Raw genomic sequence first — 24011 nt, forward strand, 5'->3', positions numbered from 1 at the left:
TTCATCATATATTCTCCATATAGAAGCACCGCCATCCAGCGGACATTTCGAGGACTAAACGGGAAGTGGCACCTGCACACTTTCTTACGGCTTGCGCTTCGGGTTTACTTCCCACCTTTAACCACCTCGAGTTCATGGTATATACTAGTTCACTGTATTCATGGCTATGCGGCCCAACGCTCGCTAAACCTTTCCAAAACCAAGGAGCTTACACCCAGCGAGTATAACGCAGCAACCCTTTCTTGTCAGATCATGCTCAATGTGCATGCCAATAGCTGCTAATGGGGATCGCAGCGTGCGCGTTACCTAAAGGCCGAATGCTCCCGTCTCTCATTGCCCCTTAGCAGCCATCAACATGTGCATTGAGCACTATCTTTTATTGTTCAACAACGCACAGAAGAAGTCTCTCACCGGAACCACCTTGGAGGTCAAAATCGTAAGGACCGCTATGTCGGGTATGTGCCACTGGTGGTTACGTACTACGAAAGACGCACAAGCCACGCCGTAAGGAGCTTCGCCCTTAAAAAGTAAAGAGAGACATTTCTTACATTGAAAGGGAACTTGAAAACGTGCTTTCAGTTTCGACGTTAGGAGCTGGTAAATGATGTGACCGGAAGTTTGATGGGGTACAACGCTTGCAATCTAGAAACCGTCCATACCTTGGTGTTCATCGTGTCGCTGAGCGCATAGGCAGAGCGCGTACACTAAAAACAGCTTGATTAATAAAGAACAACAAAAAAAAAGGCATATTCGCACTAGCGGTGTGGCGCCTAAAATAAGCGCGCAGCTGGGCAGCCTTGCTTGTTTCTCTTTGCTTTTTTTGGTCATTCCTCCTCTCCTTCCTTGCATTTATTTTTGTCAGTTTTCTTTTTGTCTTCCTTTATTTGTTACTGCTAATAATTACTTATTTTCTTTCAATTTTCTCCCGCAATTTCTTTCTCCCTATTTATATTTCTGGCTTGCTTCCTTTTCTTTCCCATTCTTATGCGGGGTTCTGTCTTAATCACGCCAGGTGACGACAGCGTACCATGACAGGAAAAGACAGCCCGCGTCGCTTAAGCGATATTGTCATGATCAAGATGCACGATGAACAACAGTAAGGAGACTTGGCCTCGGCGCGAGCGCGCTCGATATGCTGCCGATGGTTGTTTAATTATTTATTTCAACATACTGCTAGCCTCGCATCTCAGGCTGCAGGAAAAGGGCTACGGTACTTTGCAGTAATAAATTAAAAAAAAGCACGATTGAAGTAGTTCTGTTCTATGCGTGGTTTGGCCAGCGTTACATCAAGCTACACGAGACGACAGCAGCGTACGACAGCGTACTTCACGTGCGACAGCCGGGCACTTATCATGTGCTCTGCACCTGCAACTGCCAGGATCATCTACGCATTCACCTAACGTGACTTGAAGGCAAAAACTGCCCTATTCTGTTTCATATCAGTCGATTGTGTTCATCGCCCCATCCTCAAAAGTTTTTGGTATCTATAGCATGGCTTCGTACTGCGACAACAAGCATGCTGCATCTCACGTGCCTCCGGGATCGGTCAACCGATGACCAAGCGACGATTTGATGACGGCACGTGACGTCACAGTGACCACACAATTTTTTGCGATAAAAGGCATTATTGTGGCGTCATATGGTGATGTCATCAGATTGTGATGACCCTATGACATCGCTCCCGCTGACACCAACGGTCACTTTTGATAGTTAAAGAGGCATCTATAGAAGTATATCACTTTAAAGAGGTGGTAGCACACTTTCAGTGCCACAACTTTGATTTGAATTGCCTAATGCATAATTTTTACAGTCTTTTATTTATACCACCTTTTTTCATGCCGGAACTTTCAACACAGAGTTTGCCAAGCCACGAACCTAGTTTCGCTTCCTTCCCCCGCTGATATGTGCCGCTTCAACAGATAATGTATGTCGCATTATATCCACAGCAAAATAGCCATTTCAGCATTTCAGTCCTTTCCTGCATTTCTCGTATCGTGTTTTATATGGTACTTGCGACAAAATACCACCTCTATGAAATGCTTATCTCAGCGTGATGGACGTTGTTATAGCGTCCTTATGAGCGCTGAGTGACAAAAATATAAGTCGTTTAGGATTTCGTAAAGAAACGGCCAGCGTTACACAAGCCCACATTCGTCATCTTCGTTTTATTTCCACACGATTTACGTCACAGTTTACGTCATGATTTAGTCACGCGATTTTACGTTCGCAACACACGGCTGCTGTACACGTGTAGAAATTCCTTCATTCCCGACAATAAGTGCAGAATGCATGCGAGCCTTTCGGGCAAACAACGTTGAAATCTCCTGAGACAGTTGCTTGGATGGGCCCGCCTTGGTGTCGCATGAAAGGGGCGGAAGCTCGAACCATAACGTCATGCATTTAAGTGCATGCGGGTGGCTTTCCGCCGAGCCGCCCTGCTTGAAGGGACAATAAAGAGCAAAACCATTTTTCGCGTATTAGTAAAGCACAATTCCACAATCCCGAAAACGTCACCCTTGGTAAACAACACGATGCTTGGTAAAGCGAGAAAACACACGACAGGAAAATACGGGAAAATACGCCACCTTGAAGTTCCTTAAGAACACCATGACATCACAGATTTTGAGGGCGTCTACTGGGTTACACGTATTTTCTGATATAAAAAGGGAGTTCATCCGTGGGTGCCATAGGAAGATTGTTATGACGATTGTTATAGCGTGAAAACAGAACGATGAGAAAAGAACAATAAGAAGACGAACGCTAATTCCCTTTGTCGTCGTTCTGTTCTCGTGCTATAAGAACCGCGATGTCATACCAACTAGCCCAGACCACACGCTTCTAAATGCCATAGGACCTTTCAGTAACTTTCATCGAGTCAGTGTCACGAAAGGGCAAAAAATACTCTTAAAAAGGTAGTGCTACTTACTAGCTTTTGAGGTATTAAAGTGCTGTTACCAAATCCCTCCTAAGTACTAACTGCAGGTAATAGACCACAGACATTTTTTCTACCTCGGGGTAGGAAACGTCAGTGGTCTACTACCTGCAGTGGTTGCTTAAGTAGTGAATGTTGTGACAGCACTTTACCACTTCTAAAGTTTGCCACTGGCACTATTTTTTAAGAGTGTACATTTTGAAAATTTTGGTGTCACATATGGAGATTTTGGCGCGAACGTGAAACCCACTGCGCATGCTCGCACCTCACGTATCGAGCCGCATTCTTGCGTCTCATGCTAAACGTTTGCTCCCCCCCCCCCTCCTTCTTGCTTCACAAGGCAAGAAGTGGTTACGTACAACATCGGAGGATATACAGACCCACGCCTTAAGGTGCTTCACCTCTAAAAATGCTTATTTCAAGGGGGTGCATGCCCTCCCGAAATTAAGGTGGTGCCTCTCTCGAAAAAACATGTCTGACTACGCACCTGCGGCGCTATGCAACTTAGCTGTGTCGCACGTGGTTGAGTGTGTCATTCACGAATTCAAATGCTTATCTCCTTGGAGGGGCCAACAGTGTGGGATGGAACTGTGTCGAGTTGACTGCGCTCACTCTACGCCCATCTTCATCTTACCAGACTCAGCAACGTATACTAGAAGCCAAACTCCATCGATAGGATACAAAACCATTGGCTGATGGTTTCGTGCATGTAAGTACAAGACTATGGAAGCATTCTTGTGCCTCTTGAACACATAAAATTAATTGATTGATATGTGGGATTTAACGTCCCAAACCCACCATATGATTATGAGAGACGCCGTAGTGGATGACTCCGGAAATTTCGACCACCCGGGGTTCTTTAACGTGCACCCAAATCTGAGCACACGGGCCTACGACATTTCCGCCTCCATTGGAAGTGCAGTCGGGATTCGATCCCGCGACCCGCGGGTCAGCAGCCGAGTACGTTAGCCACTAGACCACCACAGCGAGGCTTCTTGAACACAAGCGTACTTCACGAAAATTCATTAACTACCCGCGAGATGCCGTGTTGTGTGCGTTGACATAAACTGTTCGTTCTTATTTTTATTGCTCTTCTTCTATCTTCTGCCCCGCCGCGGTGGTCTAGTGGCTAAGGTACTCGACTGCTCACCCGCAAGACGCGGGTTTGAATCCCAGCTACGGCGGCTGCATGTTCGATGGAGGCGGAAATGTTGTTGGCCCGTGTGCTCCGATTTGGGTGCACGTTAAAGAACCCCAGGTGGTCAAATTTTCTGGAGACCTTCACTACGAAGTCTCTCGTAATCATATCGTGGTTTTGGGACGTAAAACCCCACAAATCAATCAAATCAATCAATATTCTATAATGTATTACATTATTACCGCTGGCTGAACGTCACATCGAACTCAGCACAAAAACCAAGTGGGCCGCCCCCGTACTCATACTGCAACTTTTTTGGGTTCTTTCTTTTTCCGCACAGCCACAGATTGGAACAGCCTGCCCCACGAAATTGCCGCCCTAATCAGCGCCCTCACGTTCATACAAAAATTATCCGATGATTTTGCAGAATAAAAACTACTGGATGTCATTTTCATCATTCCAACTGCTTGTATACATTGCAGAATCATGTACCCATATTACTCATACCGTGTTTAATAATGCTTATACACATGTTATTTCCAACTGTTGTATAATTAACATATGTAAACCCACCCCTTATGTAATACCCATGTTGGGCTTTTAAGGTAATAAAGTAAAATGAAATGTATTATTCCCTCTTTCCTTAGCCAACGCGTAAGGTTGCAAACCAAGCATGCATGATTGGTTAAATCCCTACAGTTTTCTGCTTCGATTCTTTCTTTTTTTCTCTCTCTCTCTCTCTCTCTCGAAAATTCCCTTACACAACTGAAGTCTACGCAATTGGCCAGCACTGGGATGTCTTCCAGCCATCGCTAAGAACACTGACCTTCACGACGGTCTTTCGGTTACGCAAGAAAAAGCTTAGTAAACATGAATACTTCATCTGGCCTTTAATCTACGCACCGTCAGCAGCACATTGTTCAAGTTACGCTTGACACATCCTGTTGTGTGGTCGGAAGAATACCATCAAACCCTAGGGTCGGCTACGTTATCGACTGTCGTATCAGTCGATATCCCGGACCAATGTCGCCATCTCTGTGGCTAGCCAGTGCTCGCAAGCATTTTCTAAGCCGCCCCTCGCATTACTCTGCAGGATTTCCAGTGCGGCATGTTCTATTTTCCCTCTTACCCGAGCTGTTTAGCAGTGACGTCACCGCGGGAGTTTGCCTTTCAATCAGGCGCTGGCGTTCACGGTCGGTACGCTGATAAGCTATCTCGTGATGCAGGCCTGCAGCAGTAAAGGTACAATAAAAAAGGCCGCGAAAATAATGAGAGGATAAGCGCTGCATAGAGAGGTGATCACGAAAGAGTGGTGAAACTGTAATAAAATAACCGCGGCACGCAGCCGGAGAGGGTTTCGCCACGATCGTAAAGAAACACAGAGTGTGGGACACTTGGTATTACAGTTTGTGTCAAGTGGGATACTCCTCGTATCGCGCGAGCATTTCCTACGGACGGGATCCCTTTGCCGGTGAACAGTGCACGACGTGGTCATTGGAGATTCCAGCTGGGGGGCCCCGAGATCTTTGACGAAAGCCGAATCGCCACCTTCGCATCGCAGCAGCTCGCCTCTCGGGACTGATAATCATGGTGCAAAGCGGAGTTTACGTCATACACGGTGAGTTTTAGCGTGGTCTGCTTTCCAGCTATGTCGATACAATCGGAATGAGTGGCATATGGTTGGTTAGAGTAGTCAAAGGAATGCGATGTCAGTATTATAAAATACGACACGTGAATATGTGTTTAATCTATGTGCAGTCAATTTTTTTCCCATGTACCAATAATTTTCGTATAGCGAGCCTCTTCAGCAGCAAGGATTCGCATGAATTTCCATCAAATATTGAACAAAATTATCGATCTAGTTTAGCCATCACCGTTTTCTCGGAAGTGGAGGCCCCGCGCGCATGATTGACGCTGTGCTTGAATCACTCATCGTTGTTCACTGTCCCTGACTGCATGCTGATATCACCTTGCGGTTGCGTTTAGCTTGGCAAGAGCCCATTTCAATAAATTGCCTTTCACGTAAGCACTCGCGATTGCGCATTTGTTACGCAGATGGGTGCAGAGTGCAGAATGCGTTGATTATATATGTCTAATCTCCCGAGACTAGCAGCGCATTTAATAACGATATCATCACTGTGTTTATGTTGCCACGAAGTTGCTAAGTATTTTAGGCTATTGCACTAGATTTAATCGACTGGGAATACAAAAAGTAGCACTGATATGGCAATAAAGCTGTAGAATCAATCACCTTCATAGCTCGTACCGTGATGAAATAGGCCTTGATATGATTCCAGAACAGCCCTGCGCGCATGTTCCATGTGGCGAAATGCCACCCAGAAATATAGTTGATCCTTTACTGCATACATCATCATCATCATCATCATCATGACTATGCCGACTGCAGGACGAAAGCCTTTCCCATGTTCTGCCAATCAAACCGGTCCTGTGCTCTCTGCTACGACGTTATACCTGCAAATTTCTTACTTTCATCTGCCCCCCGAATTTACTGTCTCCCACTTACGCGTTTGCCTGCCCTTTTAAACCAGTCTGTTCGCCTAATGAGCATTGGTTATCACGCATATGTGCTATGTGCCCTGCCCATGTTCATTTCTTCTTCTTGATTTCAACTATAATATCCTTAGCCTACGTTTGTTCTTTGATTCTTTTTGCCTTTTAATGTTACGCCTATTATTTTCCTTTCCATCTCTCCCTGCTTCGTCCTTGATTTAAGTTTAACCCTCTTTGTAAGCACACGTGCTTACTGCATATACGAACGTAAAATATTATCCCCCCCCCCTCTTTCGCAGTAGGTAGTTTGTTCATTCGCATACGTCACCACGAGGCTTAACGTGGAGCGTTCCTACCAAGCGATAAAAGATAGGGTGGGTGTGCACTGTGGATGATACAGAAAAGGGGGAGGGGAAGTGGTAAGTTGGCATGCCATAGATTGGTTATAAATGACGCAGTTTTACTGCTAATTTGATTTAAAGCAGCATACCTACTTGCAGCTTATACAGAATTTTAGAATGATGACAGAGTTCCGTTCTATTCAGAGAGTAGGCACTTCTTATTCGTGGAGTAGGGTCTACCCAGTCTTCCTCGCATTCAGCAAAAATGACCGTCGCTAGTTGCCCGCCTTGCAACAAGGAACCATGTGGACAACTTATATTTTGTGCCACCCCCACAGATGCCATTGAGTCTTGTAGTGAAGCACAAAAGGCTGATTCGTTACTTTCTGGCATGTGCACCAAGCTCCACATCGACAATGTTTGTTACAATTTATGTTAAGACAACAGCAGGTATACACTTGGCTCGCAACGTTGTGTGCGCGACGCAACATGGCTGCTCTTTTACCAAAATTTGATGTGAGTTATCGCATAAACCAGCAGACAAACTGAAATTATTAGTGGTATTTTAGTTTCTTGTAGAGAAATACGATGGCGAACCAGAACTGAAAATTGAGAGGCAGTTCTTTTCTCGGCTTGTTGGTAAGCATATGTTAACAAACCTTTATTGTGGGCACAAAACGACAATATTGAGACCAGGACATCATTGTAGGCTTTTATTTTTCTGCTAGCAATAAAATATTTATTCAAAAAATCAATTACGGAATAAATAATGAGTAATTTTCGTAACATATTTAGAAACACAAAATCGAGCAAGGTCTGGAGAATTGATTGATAATAAAACTGCACAGTGGCTGTAACTTAACTAACAAAATCAAGTTGTCTAGCTTTCTGGCAGCGCATTTAGAGTCAATCAAAAAGAAAACAAGCAACAGTGATGTTAAACTTCTAAAAAACTTTATTCAAAGGTATAAAATTGTGGGATCTAATAGAAGGCTCCTCAATACTCGTTGTAATGGTGAAATTGGCTTATATTAGTCTTATCGGCAATACCGATGTGTATTTGCCTAAGAGCAGAACTGTTCACGTAGCGCGAAAAATCTGACACAGGATGAAAGGGTCTTGTGTGAAATTTTGTGCGTTACGCGAAAAATTATACATTACCAGCATGCCCAACTTAATATTTATAGGTTAGACCACCAGACGGTTACGCATTGCCAGCATGGCCAACTTAATACTCTCGGGTTAGAGCACTAGGCATGCGACAGTAAATATTGGAATATTACCAGCAAAACACAGGCCTCAAGACGGCACCTGAAATGATAACTAAGTGGATGGTGCAAGATATCTCGAATGCTTAAGGGCACAAGCGTAGCCAAAGAGTAGCGCACCAAGCCCGTCACCCCCCCCCCCCCCTTTTCCCCCGAAAAAAATTATTGCCTACGCCACTGCCTAAAGGGTAAGTGAACATTTAAAGAAGCTGGAGTTTGGATTATCAGTGGCTTGAGGTCACATCGGTCACTCGGTGACATCGGCCCGTCTTAAACTGACACAGCAGTCAACCGATCCGGGACTTTGGCAAATGTGGTCCTCACATCGACTCAGCGACTAGTCTCGTTTCTATAGTCCTCGACACCCTTTCACCTTCGACATTTCGCCGCGATGCTTTTAATAATGATGCGTTGTTGGAGCCGCACTTTTCTTTGAATTCACCGCAATACCTTTCGGTCGCTTCACCGCAGCACAATATTTCATTGCGACAAAACCCGCGTATTGGTTGTCGTACGTGCATACGCAGAAAAGGCAAGTAACATTATCTCACGTAATGAAACTCAAGTTTAAGACATTGATAGATAGGAAAAATTCAAGCAGAAACTATGTGGGCTGTTTTTTGTGCATGCTGGCGAACGCAATGAGATTGCAATTCAATGAAGCCAACATCGCAGTTATGAGAGTGGGTGCTATATTGACATTTTTCACCCAATTTTAGCCACTACTAAGCCACCGTTCACTCAATATAATAGTTGACGAAATTTCCCTTTGCAGTCAAATTTTAGCACACAGTGTCCATCATTTAGCTGCATTTAGCCGACACAAGCTAATATACGCCAGTGCTAACACCGTGGAATGCTACTTGTATATACTACATCGCAGCAATGACGTATTTCATTTCAGTTGTGTGAGAAAAAAAAACAAAAACAAATAAGCAATGCAAGCTCACCACATGTAGTGGGTTATAAGTATACGTCTTGAGGCTAATGCTTATGGTCCACTGTATAATATGCATAAAAGATCTCCCCATTCGCGGACTACAGTCCCGCTCGAATTACATGTTACACTGTACGCAACTCTCAAGGTGTTCTCTTAAGCTGTCTGAATCAGAACCGGGGTTATCATTTGCGTCACTTTTTTTTAAAGCTTTCACAGTTCATCTGGTCATTCATGTTCTTCCCGACATTGGGGAATCGAGATAATAAGGCGAGCGCGAAGTGTCACGTATATACATTTATTTGTTTCTTTTGCAGCGAAAGCTGTTATGAGATCGCAAAAAGGGTTACGTGCGCTGTAGTTGTCCGTCATGGCCACCGCTGCCGCCGGTGTTCGTAACCAAAACCACGTGAAATAAGACAAAAAGAACTAAGGGAATAAAACCACCAAAAGCACGAGGGCATCGGATCCCGGGTCTCCTGCGAGCCAGCCCAGTGTTTTACCACTGAGGCACGCTGGTGCTTAAACTCCGGCTTAAACGGACACTGGGTAGGCTCGATTTCGGGAAAGCAATCTTCTTAGCGTCAGTAATAAAGCGTTTCAGAAGAGCCAAGGAACAGCCAAGCGTCAAACAACGCGAATTGCGTATACGGAGTGGGTCGTCGAATGTTCAAACACATTACTTAAGCTTCAGGCGAAATTCTTCATAATCTCCCGCCACAGCATCAAAAAAACTGCACGATATTCCTTGTAATGATTTAGTGGGTACCACGCTTCTCCGAAGAATGTCGAAAGCAGGCATTTCGAATGTCTCCCCTTTACACGATATTTTTGATGATTTATGGTGTATTGGGTACCCTGCAATTTCACACGTTGTGGTTACCCAAAAAACGCCTAAAAAAGGCTCCGAAAGGCCGCTCTTCCAGCTTTCACTGTGACTGTGATGCGCATTGTGTGCAGGGCTGGCCGTTTTTCAGGTCATATTCAGGATGGAGACTAATATTCTCAATTCTCCCTAACGAAGAAAACAACGAACATAGTTAAGGCGTCAGCGCCTGTTGCTTGCCTTTACAAGTTTTCTTACTTTTTATGTTTTCTTCATTGTTGTGACACGTGACTGAGACCGACATTTTTTCTCTCGCGAGCGTTTGAAAATATTTTTAAAAGATTATTTCACTCGCACGGCACTTTTACTTGCACCATTACTTTTACGTTGCGGAATGATGCGACTGATCTTTAAGCCTTTGTTTTCTTTGCCGCACAGGCCTAAAAAGTGTACTACTACGATCATCAATTTCACGTGCAGTTTATGAGTGACGCATTTAATAGGCCTGTCCAATGCATGCGCCATACAATACACCACTCCGCAAACATAGAATGTGTGCTAACAATATAGCGTTGCAGTTGGTGTAACGGCCTTATAATAAAAAAAAAAAGGTGCAATGCCTACCAGTCTAAACGACCTTCATGTCGAGAGCAAGATAATAAAACCCAGCATTGCATGCAGCGCGAAAGGCGCCTATTTAGTTAAACGGGGGCATAAGCTTCACGAAATGAGCGAAATAAAGAAAGGTAAGTCAATAAAAACTGCCATACTCGAACGCGCATTCTTTCGTGACACGTGCGATATAAACTACACTGCGTGGCAATAAACGCAGTGGGTCATCGTTCTTGCCTCGCGTTATCGCTTACGTGCAGATGCGAGAGAGCCTCGTAATTTCGAGACTGAGGTGTAGGTCGGAAGGGTTCATTGTTTTATACGCATGTGATAACGCGACACCCTTTATTATCTGACCTTGCAGAGTGCGAAAGCAATTAGGAAGCTTGTCAGCGTTGTAGGCAACGCTGAAAAAGAAACCAAGTAACTTACTTGAAAGTTATAACTTACCTTTCTCGAGCATTGCTAAAGAAGGCACCCGTAATCGAGCAAATACGCTTAATGTTAACCACACGCACCGCGGTAACTCAGCAGCCATTGCGTTCAGTTCCTGATCTCGAGGACGCGGGAACAATTACCGACTTCGATGTAGACTAAAAGCAACAAAACCTGTTTACTTTGTTGTATGTGCATGGTGACCATCAATTTCTTGATCCTATTTTTAATTGGACTATGTGATTCTAGAAACCAGCTTAGCTGTGTCGTTCCAATATTTACAAAATACATTTTAGACTAACAATGACTTATTATGTACAAATAATTTCCGTATATATGGAATACCAGTGTTCATTTATACCGTAACATTTTTGTTACCGATACGATGAATGTATTCTTTTTTGTTGTTTAGAGATCTATTATGTTTCATCATCAATCTTAACTAAATAAATATTTATTTATTCATTTATTCGTTTTCCGAAGTGCGTATAAAGAACTCTAGACTGTAGTAGCAATGCGTTTTTTTTTTGCGCAGTACGAAAATACACGCAGCACAAATAAACCTCGAATAACAGTGGGAGAAGATGCAGGGAACAATTAAAAATAGACAGAAATATCCCACTGTTACAAGAATTACGAATGCGAAGTTCGCAGTGCAGGTGTTTTTTTGTTTTTTATTTTGTTTTTTGCAATACACATGCAAGAACGTATTACGTGCCAACTGGATACACGCAGTAAATGCTAGGATCACGCGAATTATGGCAACGTCTCCCAAAAATAGAGCCAACAGTATAATGGCGGTCGTGAAAGATGCTTGTGAATGACTTCATGCGAGAATAAGTAATCGAAAAACAAAGGCAGCCCCGTAACAAAAGCAAGAAAGTGGAATATAAAAAAACAGGATCATCAAAAACGTAATATGCCCCAAATCTCTGTGTTCACATCCTTTTCTCTGTACTGTTTTGCAGACTGTACATGCTCAAAGATTGGACTGTAGATCAGCGGAAGCGAGAAAGCCAGAGAAATTTTTTATGTACATAAAGCCAGACAGGTGAGCCAGTGATAGTGTGCTCTACCCAGGTGTGCATTGAGGCGGATAATCTCGAATATTCTAGTAGTGACGGATGGATGTTGAAACATTTTTATGAAGACTACTTACAGCTGCGATTAGCGCGAAGTCGGCTTCTCGTTGCGACCGGCCGGCTAAGCCTGACCGCCGCATTGCGGTCTCCCAAGTCGGCCCAAAGTTGAACCCCATGGTTGTGATAGATGAACACCACTTTGCCGGGTTGCCTTGATCTCTGCCCAGTAACGAGGTGCATCGCCAGAGCGAATGCTCTAAGTTAGCTACATCCACCCCCCCCTACGGGGGCTGCCCGTGTAAGTACTCGTATTAATTTTATGAAATACATCATCGGCATTAAATGCAGAAGCCAAGGAAATGTCTCAAGAAAATGCTTCTTTATTCGCTGGTGCCAGAAATGAAAGTTAGTTTTCATTTTAAATAAATAGCGCTCGAAAAACATAATCCTGATTATAAAGACAAACATACAAGTGCAATGCGTGTGTCTTTTTTTTTTTTCAAGCGTGCGTGAACTTGAATTTTCGTGAGCTGCTTCACAAATACCATGACTCATAAAAAGGCTCATCGATACGTATTAGGGCACGTCATGAACGTATCCAAGAGCTAATGTGCCACACGCCGCGAACCATGAAAAATGACGCTCGTGCCGCTTTTTTTTTTTATCTCATTTTTCTCGTACTCTTGACGGCTAATGTCGGTGACACGGAGGTGACGAATGAGGGCTACGGGAGTGCCCTCTGGTCAGTGCAATGCGCCTTTAAATAAAGGTGTAAGCTTTGAGCTCTGACGCCTGATGGAGTGACTGAGGGAGGGAAGGAGGCGATGACCCGACAGGCCTTATGCGAGCATAACGTCACCGTAGACCGGAACACACCGGTCTCTGCCGCACACGGCGCAATGCGCCAAGGTCTCGTGCAATTTGTGTGTTCACGTGCGGCCGACAAACAACTAGGCCTCACGAGACACTGCAAAAAGGCCCTCTCAGCCGATAACAAGTCTGTGAGAGATTACACCGCAGACAACGCGAAACGCGTATCGTAAAATGCACAGCTAGCGACATGCCGCAGTGAAGAGATCTTGCTGCTTTTGACCCCTTGCCGAAGATAGCGTTTAGCCGATGGGTGAATACCTTGGTGTGGATAGGACCAGTTGACGTGGCCAATATTACGTTGCCATTTTCCTTCGTTAAGAATGAGGCATTGAAATAGGCACTGTGTTTTCCTGTGTGAATGCAGTGCGAAACAGGAAAATAGGATGCAGTGCAGTGCGAAATAGGACGCCATTTTAACTGCAGTTCCTCGCAGAGGAAGTTATTTTAATGGTGTTCCCAAGAATAAGCATGGCTGCGAGGTAAAATACGTGCTTACCACGCAAACGGCTTGGTTTAAATTTTTAATCGGACCCAGGTTTTCATAGTTATTTATTTTATTTGCAACATTCTCGATTTTTCGGTCGTGCAAAAAGATGATTTTTCACTCACAATCAATGACGCCCACGCCGACACCGACACCGAAATCACTTCGAAACAAGCACTTCAACGCTATTGCCTTAATATTAACATTATCACAATAATAACGCAACAATAGTAACAAATACAAGGCAGAGTGCCGGTGAACAATAAAATGGTTTCAAAAGAAAGCTTGGCCGCTGTACAGCACTGCTATAGAGTGAAGCATAAAAAAAATTTGAAGGGTCCACTGTTTTGGCACGAGTCGCTTGCAGCAACCTGTCGAGTCACGAAAAATGTGCCGTATGACGGTGCTCTGAAGAGCGGAGTGCGGGCCTCTATGTGAAGATAGATGAGTGGAAATGCAGCAACTTCCCACTCCACTGGTGAAGTAAAGGGTGGAATCGGGATAGTTGGTATTGTAATAATAAAATACTCAGCGCAAAATATTTTACAATATATACGAACACAAGAGATGAAGAACGAACGGCGCAGATGAATAGTGAACTCTATTTGCTGCGTTCAACTTGCAGACGTTCTCCAACCCTGAACGAAGCTATGATTACAGAAGCAAATCAGAGATAAATGTGGCTCATGTATTCAACATGTACAAGATGGCGAAATGGATCGCCCACAACTATCTAAACAATTTTTTCGAGTTTTCACAACATAAGCGTGCACACATGTCAGCAGCAGTGCTTCATCAATAAAGTTTATCGGCACGGCTGATGATAACGTGGACAAACGTAACCCCTTCACGATCCGTATTTATAGACGCATGCATTACTCTTAGATGTCTGTGCAGTCCTGGCATATGTCGCCATTCAATGATATTTCCGGACACGCTAGAATACAAAGCAGGCCAAGGTATCCACAGTGGCTAGAGATAAGCGTGTCTTTTTTGTTTTTTTGAAAGGACAAAACACTCTAAAGATTTATTGATGGGTGACCGGTCTCCAGTACGACGTGCTTGAAGTCAAAAAGTGACCGATTCCAATGAAACCCTATTTCAATGCGAGGTACATCTATTTATGTGACGGAGGACGCTCTTGAAGTTATGTGTCGTTAAATTCAACTACAAGTTGGAAGAGTTGGGGGAATGTTACTGATAGACAGGTGGCTAGTTTCTGTCACAATACTAAGTGCCACGCTAGCCCGACAACAACGCACACTGTTAAGGTGAATGCCTTATATGCCTTATAAAACGTGAGAACTGATTGTTGGAGTGGGTGGTGTGAGCACTAATATTTAACATAAAATTTCGCCTGGTGGCGATATTCTTTCTGACGCCGCAATTGGCCGAAATTTGTAACGTCGCCGTAAAACCACTATGATGTCAATTAACATGAAGTAATGTGGTGAAGTCATCACATTTCGCTGTCGCTTGGTCGAAGCAGCGTTGATCCTGGAGGTCACCGCAAAACTATGTGAGGTGCAGAAACCTTCGTGGGTATGGGGTTCGAATCCCGCCTCACCACGAGACTTTATTTTGTTTTATTTATTTTCCGCCCTTTCTTCTCTCCTACCTTCTTTCATTCGGTGCATGGCTAGGTGACGTGAAATATCACGGAAGCTTGTACAAACCATTCGTGCTGACGATATTTGTTTGTGCATGCTGCATGGACAAACGAAAAGCTTAAACCAGTCCGCTATGCATAATAAATATGATGGGTTGTAGAGTACACATACTTATACTCAGTATATGTGAAACTCCATTCTGTGAAACAGCACATATACATTTATTACAAACAATATCGAGACAATTACTCTATTCGTACTCATGGAATCAAAGTTTGTAGACAAATGTAGAAAAGAGGCTTAGTAATCTTAATATTATTGTTAGGATGTATCTCGGAACATGGCTTTTCAGCCCTTACTCGTGCATAGTTTATAATATTACTTTAATAATAATAATATTAATAATAATAATAATAATAATAATAATAATAATAATAAGGATCACAATGATGAACAGATGACTGTATGGACGGATGGATGGACGCACAAACTGACGCATGGACGAACGCACGGACGTTCGCACGGACGGTCACATAGATGGACGTCGGGACGCACGGAAGCAAGAACGAACGAACAGAGGGAAGCACGTAGTGATTGAAGGACGCTTCACCTCACCCATCGTCATTCACTTCGTTAATATGCTGTGACTATGGGGGGGGGGGGGGGGAAGGGGGAATTCTTACCGAAAGTCGAGCCTCGCGCTACAATCTAATGCCCAAATTCTATTTACTCTTCCTGGACACGTCACGCTGAAATCGTCGTCGCCTTATAGCGGACTTAAAACGGTCGCTGCGAGCTTTCATTCATACAGCATTACAGTTTGTTGCTATCCAACTCACCGCCTCACCTTTGTGGTGCAAATAGGATTTATCTTCGCTTCTTTCTTTCTCTCTTTATTTCTGTTTCTTTTCCTTTCTTTTCTTCTCACTACCTTCTCTTTTTGAGTTGGGATTTATCCAGGCATCTTCTGTTGGTGTTTAGTGAACTCTTCATAGCCAGATTGGGAGGATGCGTGCATCAAGCTTTGTATTTGGTGACGTTAGTTTAAAAGGTAATTAGAGCACGTAATAGACTCTGTGGCTTGTGATTCATGGTGCAGCAGGTGTCATTTCTAAGTATATATACTGACAATACCTGGAGAGGAAGTAGCGCAACCATGGAGAGCCATGGGTATGGCGTGTGGTAGCAGTGCTACCCAGCGTGTGTAACCACACCAATCCAGTCTTTCGTATGATTTAGGAGCTGCGCTCAACGCTCCTGTTCTGGGACGGCACGAGGGACGGCTCAATGCTCTCCCATAGAGGAGTACGTAGTGCTCCTAATCGGTAATAACTTCCGCGAAACACACGGGTCTACGGGATGGCTCTCAGCTCTCCTATGGTATAGTATCGAGTACTCTAAATTGTTAACCACCTTTTTTAAACACTGGTCTATAGCTCACAGTAGCATATTTTCGTAACAACGAATTAAGCTATCGACGTCAGCATGAGTGCTACGCAAGTTTCCTGCCGAGGCTACGACCCCGAAGGCATGCGATGAACAACAGTTCCCCAAGCGGCATCTGGAAAACCCAGTTTCAGCAAGTTTTCGCAGCGCCACGTTGAACGTTGAGATGCTGCGTCAAGCGCAGGGCCGCGTCTCTCCCGAGGCTGGTGAGTGAGTGAGTAACAACTTTATTAGTCGAAGGGGTGAGGGGTAAGGGAGGCTAAGCCACGAAGGCTGCCAGGCTGTGTTTCTCGATGACTTCTTCCGCTCGTTTCAGGACCCGTGTCTGGATGTCTATGTCGTTGCTGGAGAGAAGGGCCTCCCATTGTCCCTCGGTGGGGGGTGAGCAAAGGAGGTCGGCGGGCGGGGGATCCTCCGGGCAGCCCCAGAGGATGTGGTTCAACGAGGCAACGTTGCCGCACAGGCAGCAGCGTGGATCGATGGCACCTGGGTGCATGTATGAAAACACGAGGGGGCACGGGAAGGTGCGGGTCTGTAGGCGACGCCAGGCGATCTCGGACCGCTTGGGAAGGCTGCTGTGAGGATGTGAATAGAAATATCGCTCGAGGCGATAGTGCTGAGTGATGTCGTGGTAGGTGACCAGGGGCTCCGGCACCAGGGCGTCCGACTCTGAGTGGCCCACCGCTCGGTCGACGAATCCTCGAGCGCGTTGGTGAGCTGTCTCGTTGCCGGGGTGACCCGAGTGGGCGGGGACCCAGATCAGTTCTATGCGGCACTGCTCATCTTGCTGCAGTAGGGGCCGAAGTAGCCGTAGGGTGGTAGGCGAGACGAGACCTCGCGCGAAATTCGAGATGGCTTGTTTCGAGTCGCTGATTATGACGCTTGCGTCAGCCGAGGTCGCGGCCAAAGCAATGGCCACTTCCTCCGCCTCGACGGCGTAAGGCGTTCTGACGGTGCCAGCCGTGATGGTCGGCCCCAAAGGAGCTGAGGAGGGCGACACGGAAACGACTACGAAGGCGTCCCTGCGTGCATTGTATCGGGCCGCATCTACGTAGGCGACGGCCGGGTGGTCGGCGTACTTTGCGTGAAGCATGGTGGCACGGGCTTGGCGGCGAGCGTCGTGGTGGCCCGCCAGCATATTCTTAGGTAGCGGCTTGATGTAGAACGCCGCTCGAATAGCATGGGGTAATGAGACCAGATCCGGAGGGTGGGAGGAGGTGTCGTGGCCGATGGAGGAAAGGATGTGGCGACCGGTCGGCGAACGGTAAAGGCGTTGCACTTGAGCGGAGCGGTGAGCCTCAATCAACTCGTCGAGCGTGTTGTGTACACCCAAACGGAGAAGACGATCGGTGGACGTGTTGGGGGGAAGGCCGAGGGCAGTCTTGTATGCCCGGCGGATGAGGACGTCAATTTTATCGCGTTCCGATTTTAGGAGACGTGTATAAGGAAGGCCGTACGTGAGGCGGGAAACGACGAAAGCGTCGACAAGGCGAAGTAGATCGTGTTCTCGCATGCCCTCACGCCGCGCACGGACACGGGCGAGCATACGTGCGGTCTGCTGCACCGAGAGCGAGAGCTTGTCTATGGTGTGTGTATTATGGCGGTTGGACTGTAGGATCAGCCCGAGCACGCGGAGATGCGAAACGACGGGGACAGGAGTAGAGTTGGCATGAACCGTGATGGTGGGGTGGGGAGTTTTGTAGCGACGCCGGTCGGGAGGCCGCATGAGAAGAAGGGCCGATTTGGCCGCTGAGCAAGTAAGACCGGCCGCGTGCACGTGGGACGTGACGACGTCGGTTGCGCGTTGCAACGTCTGCTCGATATGGCCGTCAGAGCCCGACGTGACCCAGAGAGCAATATCGTCCGCGTACAGGGTGTGTTTAAGACCGGGGATACGGTCCAGCTTGCCAGGAAGCGAGCGGAGGACAAGATTGAATAGAAAAGGCGACAAGACGGCGCCCTGAGGGGTGCCACGAGGGCCAAGCTCGTACGTGGGAGACGGGAGGTCCCCTATGATGATTTCGGCCGTGCGGGCGGTGAGGAACGCGCGAATGTAGTTGTAGGTGCGGGTGCCGGGATTGAGGGCTGCGAGTTCGGCAAGGATAGCCGAATGGGAGACGTGGTCGAACGCCTTGTGAAGGTCCAGGCTAAGGAGAGCCTTTGTGTCTGAAAATGTGGGTGGGTCGAGGAGATCATGGTGGAGTTGTAAGAGGACATCTTGCGTGGATAGGTGGGGGCGGAAACCAAGCATGGTGTGGGGAAGGAGATGGTGTGCGTCCGTGTACGTTTGCAAGCGAGCGAGAACGACATGTTCTAGAAGCTTGCCGACGCACGAGGTGAGTGAAATGGGCCTGAGATTCTCGATTGTGAGTTTCTTGCCCGGCTTGGGGATGAAAGCCACGCGAGCGTGTTTCCATGATTGGGGGAGGTTGCCGGAGCGCCAGCACTCGTTGAGGAACGAAGTGAGGGTAGCAGCCGAAGGGGCGTCGAGGTTTCGGAGGAGCTTGTTGGGGATGCGATCTGGGCCGGGGGCGGAAGTGGTGCGGAGCTTCTGTAATGCCGCGTAGACCTCCGCTTCCGTGATATCGGCGTCCAGTACTGGGTTGGGGGCCCCAGAGTAGGACGCGAGAGGGGGAGGAGGTGTGCCAGGAGGCAGAAGCTGAAGGTATTTGGCGGACAGGTCTGCCATCAGCGACGGAGTGTCGCCGGGGTAAGCCCGGACCACTCGTTGTAACTGCTGCCGAGCGACCAACTTGGCAGAAGCAGGGTCGAGGAGGTGGCGGAGGAGATGCCAGGACTGTTTGCAGCCCAACTGACCAGAGAGACCCGAGCAGAGCTGCTCCCACTGTTGGCGGGCGAGCGCGGTGGTGTGTTGCTCGATCGTACGATCGAGGTGCGCAATGCGGCGGCGTAAGCGACGGTTGTGACGTTGCTTCTGCCAACGGTTGCAAAGGCCGGTGCGGGCGGCCCACAGGTGGGCAAGACGGGCGTCAGTTGCCGGATAGTCCTTCGTGGTGGGGATCGAGGCGGTGACTGCGTCGAGGTCCTCTAGCAGCTGGTCGGTCCACGTCGAGAGGTCCTCGATGTTGGAAGTGGCGGAGTGCAACCGGCGTTCTCGGAAAGCGTCCCAGTCTGTATAGCGGGCCGTGTGTGGGCGCGGCTTGCTGGGGGAGGTGAGAACTTGAATGGTGAGGACATAGTGGTCACTGCCGAGGGACTGATGCGTGTTATACCAGCGCGCGTCGGGCACGCTGCGGCAGAAGCTGAGGTCCGGGGTGGTATCGCGGCACACACTGTTGCCGATGCGCGTTGGTTGCGTGGGGTCGGTGAGCAGGGAAAGGTTGAGATCGTGAGCGAGCTGCCACAGCCTCCTTCCGGGGCCATCTGCCTTCGAGTAACCCCAGTCCGGATGCTTGACGTTGAAGTCGCCGAGAATAAGAAGGGGTGATTTGGCTGCTTTCGCTGCAGCGGCAGAGGCTGGTGAATGCTCGGGCAGCCAGAAGCCACCCGCCTCTCCTGCAGCGGGACGCAAGGGGTGACTACTTACGAAATTGAAGCTGTCTGTTATCCCCCAGCCGTCTCCAGACGACTACGTAGTCGTCATCAAGCCTCGCATCCTCGTCTCATTGTGCCATCGATTTCAAGAGACCGGCTAAGGCCGCGCCTTCATGGCTCTCCAGGACCCACAGCCCGCATCAGACCTTACCGTTATACTGGTGAGACAACAAAACCCGATTATTATTTATACCTCTAAACCCGAGCTAGCTGACCATATTCTCAAGGAATTTGAACTCAATGCACCAAGCGGACGTGTTCCTTTTGTGGGGCACCTACGCCAATGTGGTAAAGATGTCTGCTACGGCGTCGTTACCGTCCGTAATGCTGACACTATGGACTCTCTGCGTACTAGCCTTCAATAACGCCACGGCACCATAGTAGAAGTGCGTAGCTTTGGGATCTCTAACAAGGCAAGGGTCACTTTCGCCGGAACAGAGAGAGAGAGAGAGGTTCAGGAAAGGAAAAGACGCAACCCTAATTAGGATGCAGCCCTAATTAGGAGCACGGCTCAGTGCCTTTAAGGGGGGGGGGGTAGTGCATTAAAGATGTGAAGAGAGAATAAGAAGAGAAATGGCGTCCATGACCAAGGACGTGGCGGGTGGCTTTTATAGCCTGTTTTCTAGTCCAGTGTCCTCAAGGAAGCGAAGAACCGCCGTGAAGATCTGGGTGTGGTGCCGTGCAGGAAATAGGAGGTCCCTCTGTGTAGTCGCGGGCAAATTGTGGTGACGGAGTGCGGCAAGCAAGACGCCGCGTTGTATGCGAAGCCTTAGGCAAACACACAACAGGTGCTCGATGGTTTCATCTGCTGCGCACGCTGAGCACAAAGGGGACAAGGCTCTGCCTAGCCGATGACACCGGGCCGCAAGCCAGGAGCAGCCGATGCGTAAGTGAAGTAGCAGGGACCTCTCCCTCCTGGCGAAACCCCGGTCAGGCAGCTGGATTGGTGGTTCCATCCTTGCTACACGATCGTCAAGGTGGCAGCGCAGCAACATCCTCCTCAATGTGAGCCTCGAAAAGTTTGAGGCGACCACGGTACAGCACACAGGGATGGCGGAGTGATCGCCGGAACACAAAAGCCGCGTTTCGTGTATAATGACTTGGAACTTTTACAGGTTAGGACTTACCAGCAAACAATTCCGGCCTGCGGACATTGTGGTGTTGTGGTCGGCCAACGCGCCGATGCCTGCCGCGGCGAAATGCTGGACTGGTGTGGCCTGTGTGGACAGCAGGCTCCAGTTGTCGAGGGGGTGCGGGCCCCTCACGAGTGCAACCCACTGTGCTCTGTGTGCGGTGGAGCCCACGCCACGGGGCATGTGAGTGCACAGTTGAATATTTATTTATTTATTTAGTACATACTGCGAACCATAAATGGTCCAAGCAGGAAGGGCACATCACATAAAAAACAGGAATAACATGCACCATACATGATGCAATTCACTCTACCTAATGCACAATGAATGGGGATCACATAATTTGTTCCAATCGGAGACACTGTCCGTGGAAAGAAAGAACACATAAAGACATCAGTTCTCGTGAAATATGGGGTAAGCAAATTGGGATGGTGATGTCGGGTCTGCCAAGTTTATAGGAAAGATAGATATGGTGATGGATCAATGGTGAGTTTATTGCTAAGTAGCAAGAAAACGAAATCAAGCCGTTGTTTGAGTCTGCGCGAAGCAAGTGGCTGAATGCCATTTGCAGTCATTAGTACAGAGGGTGAATCAGATGGTAACTATTTGTTGTATATAAAACGAACTGCTTTCCTTTGAACCCGCTCAATTTTATCAATATTAAACTTAGTGTAAGGATCCCATACTTTGCTGGCGTATTCTAATTTAGGCCTTAAAAAATAAAAATAACTAAGAAGCTTTACATTTGGAGGGCAGTTACGCAGTTTATGTCTTAAAAAGCCGAGTTTTCGGAGGGCAGCTGAACATACGTTGCCTATGTGGACGTTCCAAGATAAAGTGTTAGTTATGGTCAAGCCCAAATATTTAGAGCTAGTGACCTCTCTCAAGGTTGACGGCCTTAGTTGTTAGATATAGTCTAGCGGATTTTTTTTACGTGTCAGACGCATACAGTCACTTTTGTCTACGTTGAGGGTCATTCCCCATTCATTACACCACCGATATATATTGGAAAGATTTATGTTAAGTTCGTTTTGATCATGAACAGAGTAAGTACCACGAAACAAAACACAATCATCGGCAAACAATCTAATTTGTACTGTAGGTGTTATGACATTGACAATATCATTGACATAAATGAGAAAAAGCAATGGCCCCAGTACACTTCCCTGGGACACACTTCATGAGACATGAAGAGATGGTGAACGATGGTCATTAATGGCAACAAACTGTGACCGCTTAGTAAGATATTCGGCAATCCAGTTTACGAGAATGTCTGGAAGGTCAAGCCGCTTAAGTTTTTGAGTCATTTTATCGTGAGGTACTCTGTCAAACGCTTTACTGAAATCTAAGAAAGTTATGTCAGTTTGCTGATTGTTATCTAGATTTAGTGCGAATGAGTGGATTGCTGTAACCAATTGCGTTACTGTTGAATATATATCCCTTTCTAAACCCGTGTTGAAATTGTGTCAAAATAGAATGTTGGTCCAAAAAATTTACTATTTGGGTGGCAATAACATGTTCAATTAATTTACAGCAGGATGACGTTAGAGATATAGGACGATAATTTTGAGGAGAAAGACGGTCCCCATTTTTGAATACGGGAATAATGCGAGCGGCCTTCCAGTCACCTGGTAGCTTTGATAACAACAATGAAACAAAACATTTTATACAAGAATTCTACGACATGTTCAGCATACCTTTTTAGAAACATATTTGGCAGATCATCCGTTCCACACGATGTTTTGGACTTAAGGTTTAAAAGCATCGTGAATACGCCAGAGTAATGATTTGTGGGGTTTAACGTCCCAAAACCACCATATGATTATGAGAGACGCCGTAGTGGAGGGCTCCGGAAATTTTGACCACCTGGGGTTCTTTAACGTGCATCCAAATCTGAACACACGGGCCTCGACATTTCCGCCTCCATCGGAAATGCAGCCGCCGCAGCCGGGATTTGAACCCACGACCTGCGGGTCAGCAGCCGAGTACCTTAGCCACTAGACCACCGCGGCGGGGCAATACGCCAGAGTAAGACACAAAAGATGCTTCAGATGGATTGAACACTTTACCGCTTGGTACGTATGTACTAGAACCAGAAAACACACTTTGAAAATACGTATTAAAATTCTCAGCCACCGCTTTCTGGTCAGTAACAATCACGCCCTCAATTGCTATTACGGTCACCGATTTCTTTTTTTGTCAGCAATATAATTCCAGAATTTACTTGAGTCATTTTTTATGAAATTGGGCAGCAATGTCATAAAGAGGAGCGTACGGCCCATGCAAGGCTGACCTTGAGGGTTGAAAGAGCATTATTCTGCGCTTGTTTTTTTCCGTAATCGTTTTATTTTTCGCTTTAAATGAATAATACCGCGCGTAATCCTAAGATTTTTTTTTTTTGTGAACCTTCTTACGTTTATTCGGAATAAAGTTGTCTACGCAATGTTGACACATTTCTTTAAATCGGTTCCACATTGTTTCGACATCTTCAGCATCAAATACAGCAAAACACGATTCCATGAAGTCTATCACAGATACGTCATCTGCTCGTGAGTAATTTTTGAAACAACAAACCGATGATTTTTTATCGCTCGGGCATCTGGTAAGGGGAACGGATTCACTAACCAAGTTGTGATAGGACAGGCGCTGTTCCTCGGAAACAGTGTGCTGCTCTAGTTCACGACTTATAAATACCAAATCAAGAATGGCACTACTGGACCCATGCACACAGGTTGGCTCTTTCACAGCTTGCATCAGGTTATGAGTAAGCATGACGTCGAACAAAGCCTCCGTCTCTTTTTTGTTCTAGGGCCCCGTCGTAAAGCGTT

The 24011-nt window shown here is 46.7% G+C and overlaps 1 protein-coding gene across 1 annotated transcript in view; it reads left to right on the forward strand.

Annotated features, from left to right (window-relative positions):
• The first annotated feature begins 5509 nt into the window (after positions 1 to 5509).
• LOC142761612 (prestin-like) overlaps positions 5510 to 24011 on the forward strand; it is a 253597-nt gene continuing 235095 nt past the window's right edge. Inside the window, exon 1 of the mRNA XM_075895902.1 lies at positions 5510 to 5688. Within this exon, the coding sequence (XP_075752017.1) occupies positions 5658 to 5688 (31 nt within the window). The 5' untranslated portion in view covers positions 5510 to 5657. The remainder of the gene's footprint in view (positions 5689 to 24011) is intronic.

This window comes from Rhipicephalus microplus, chromosome 5, assembly GCF_043290135.1.
Source record: "Rhipicephalus microplus isolate Deutch F79 chromosome 5, USDA_Rmic, whole genome shotgun sequence".
In the NCBI taxonomy this organism is placed as follows: domain Eukaryota; kingdom Metazoa; phylum Arthropoda; class Arachnida; order Ixodida; family Ixodidae; genus Rhipicephalus; species Rhipicephalus microplus.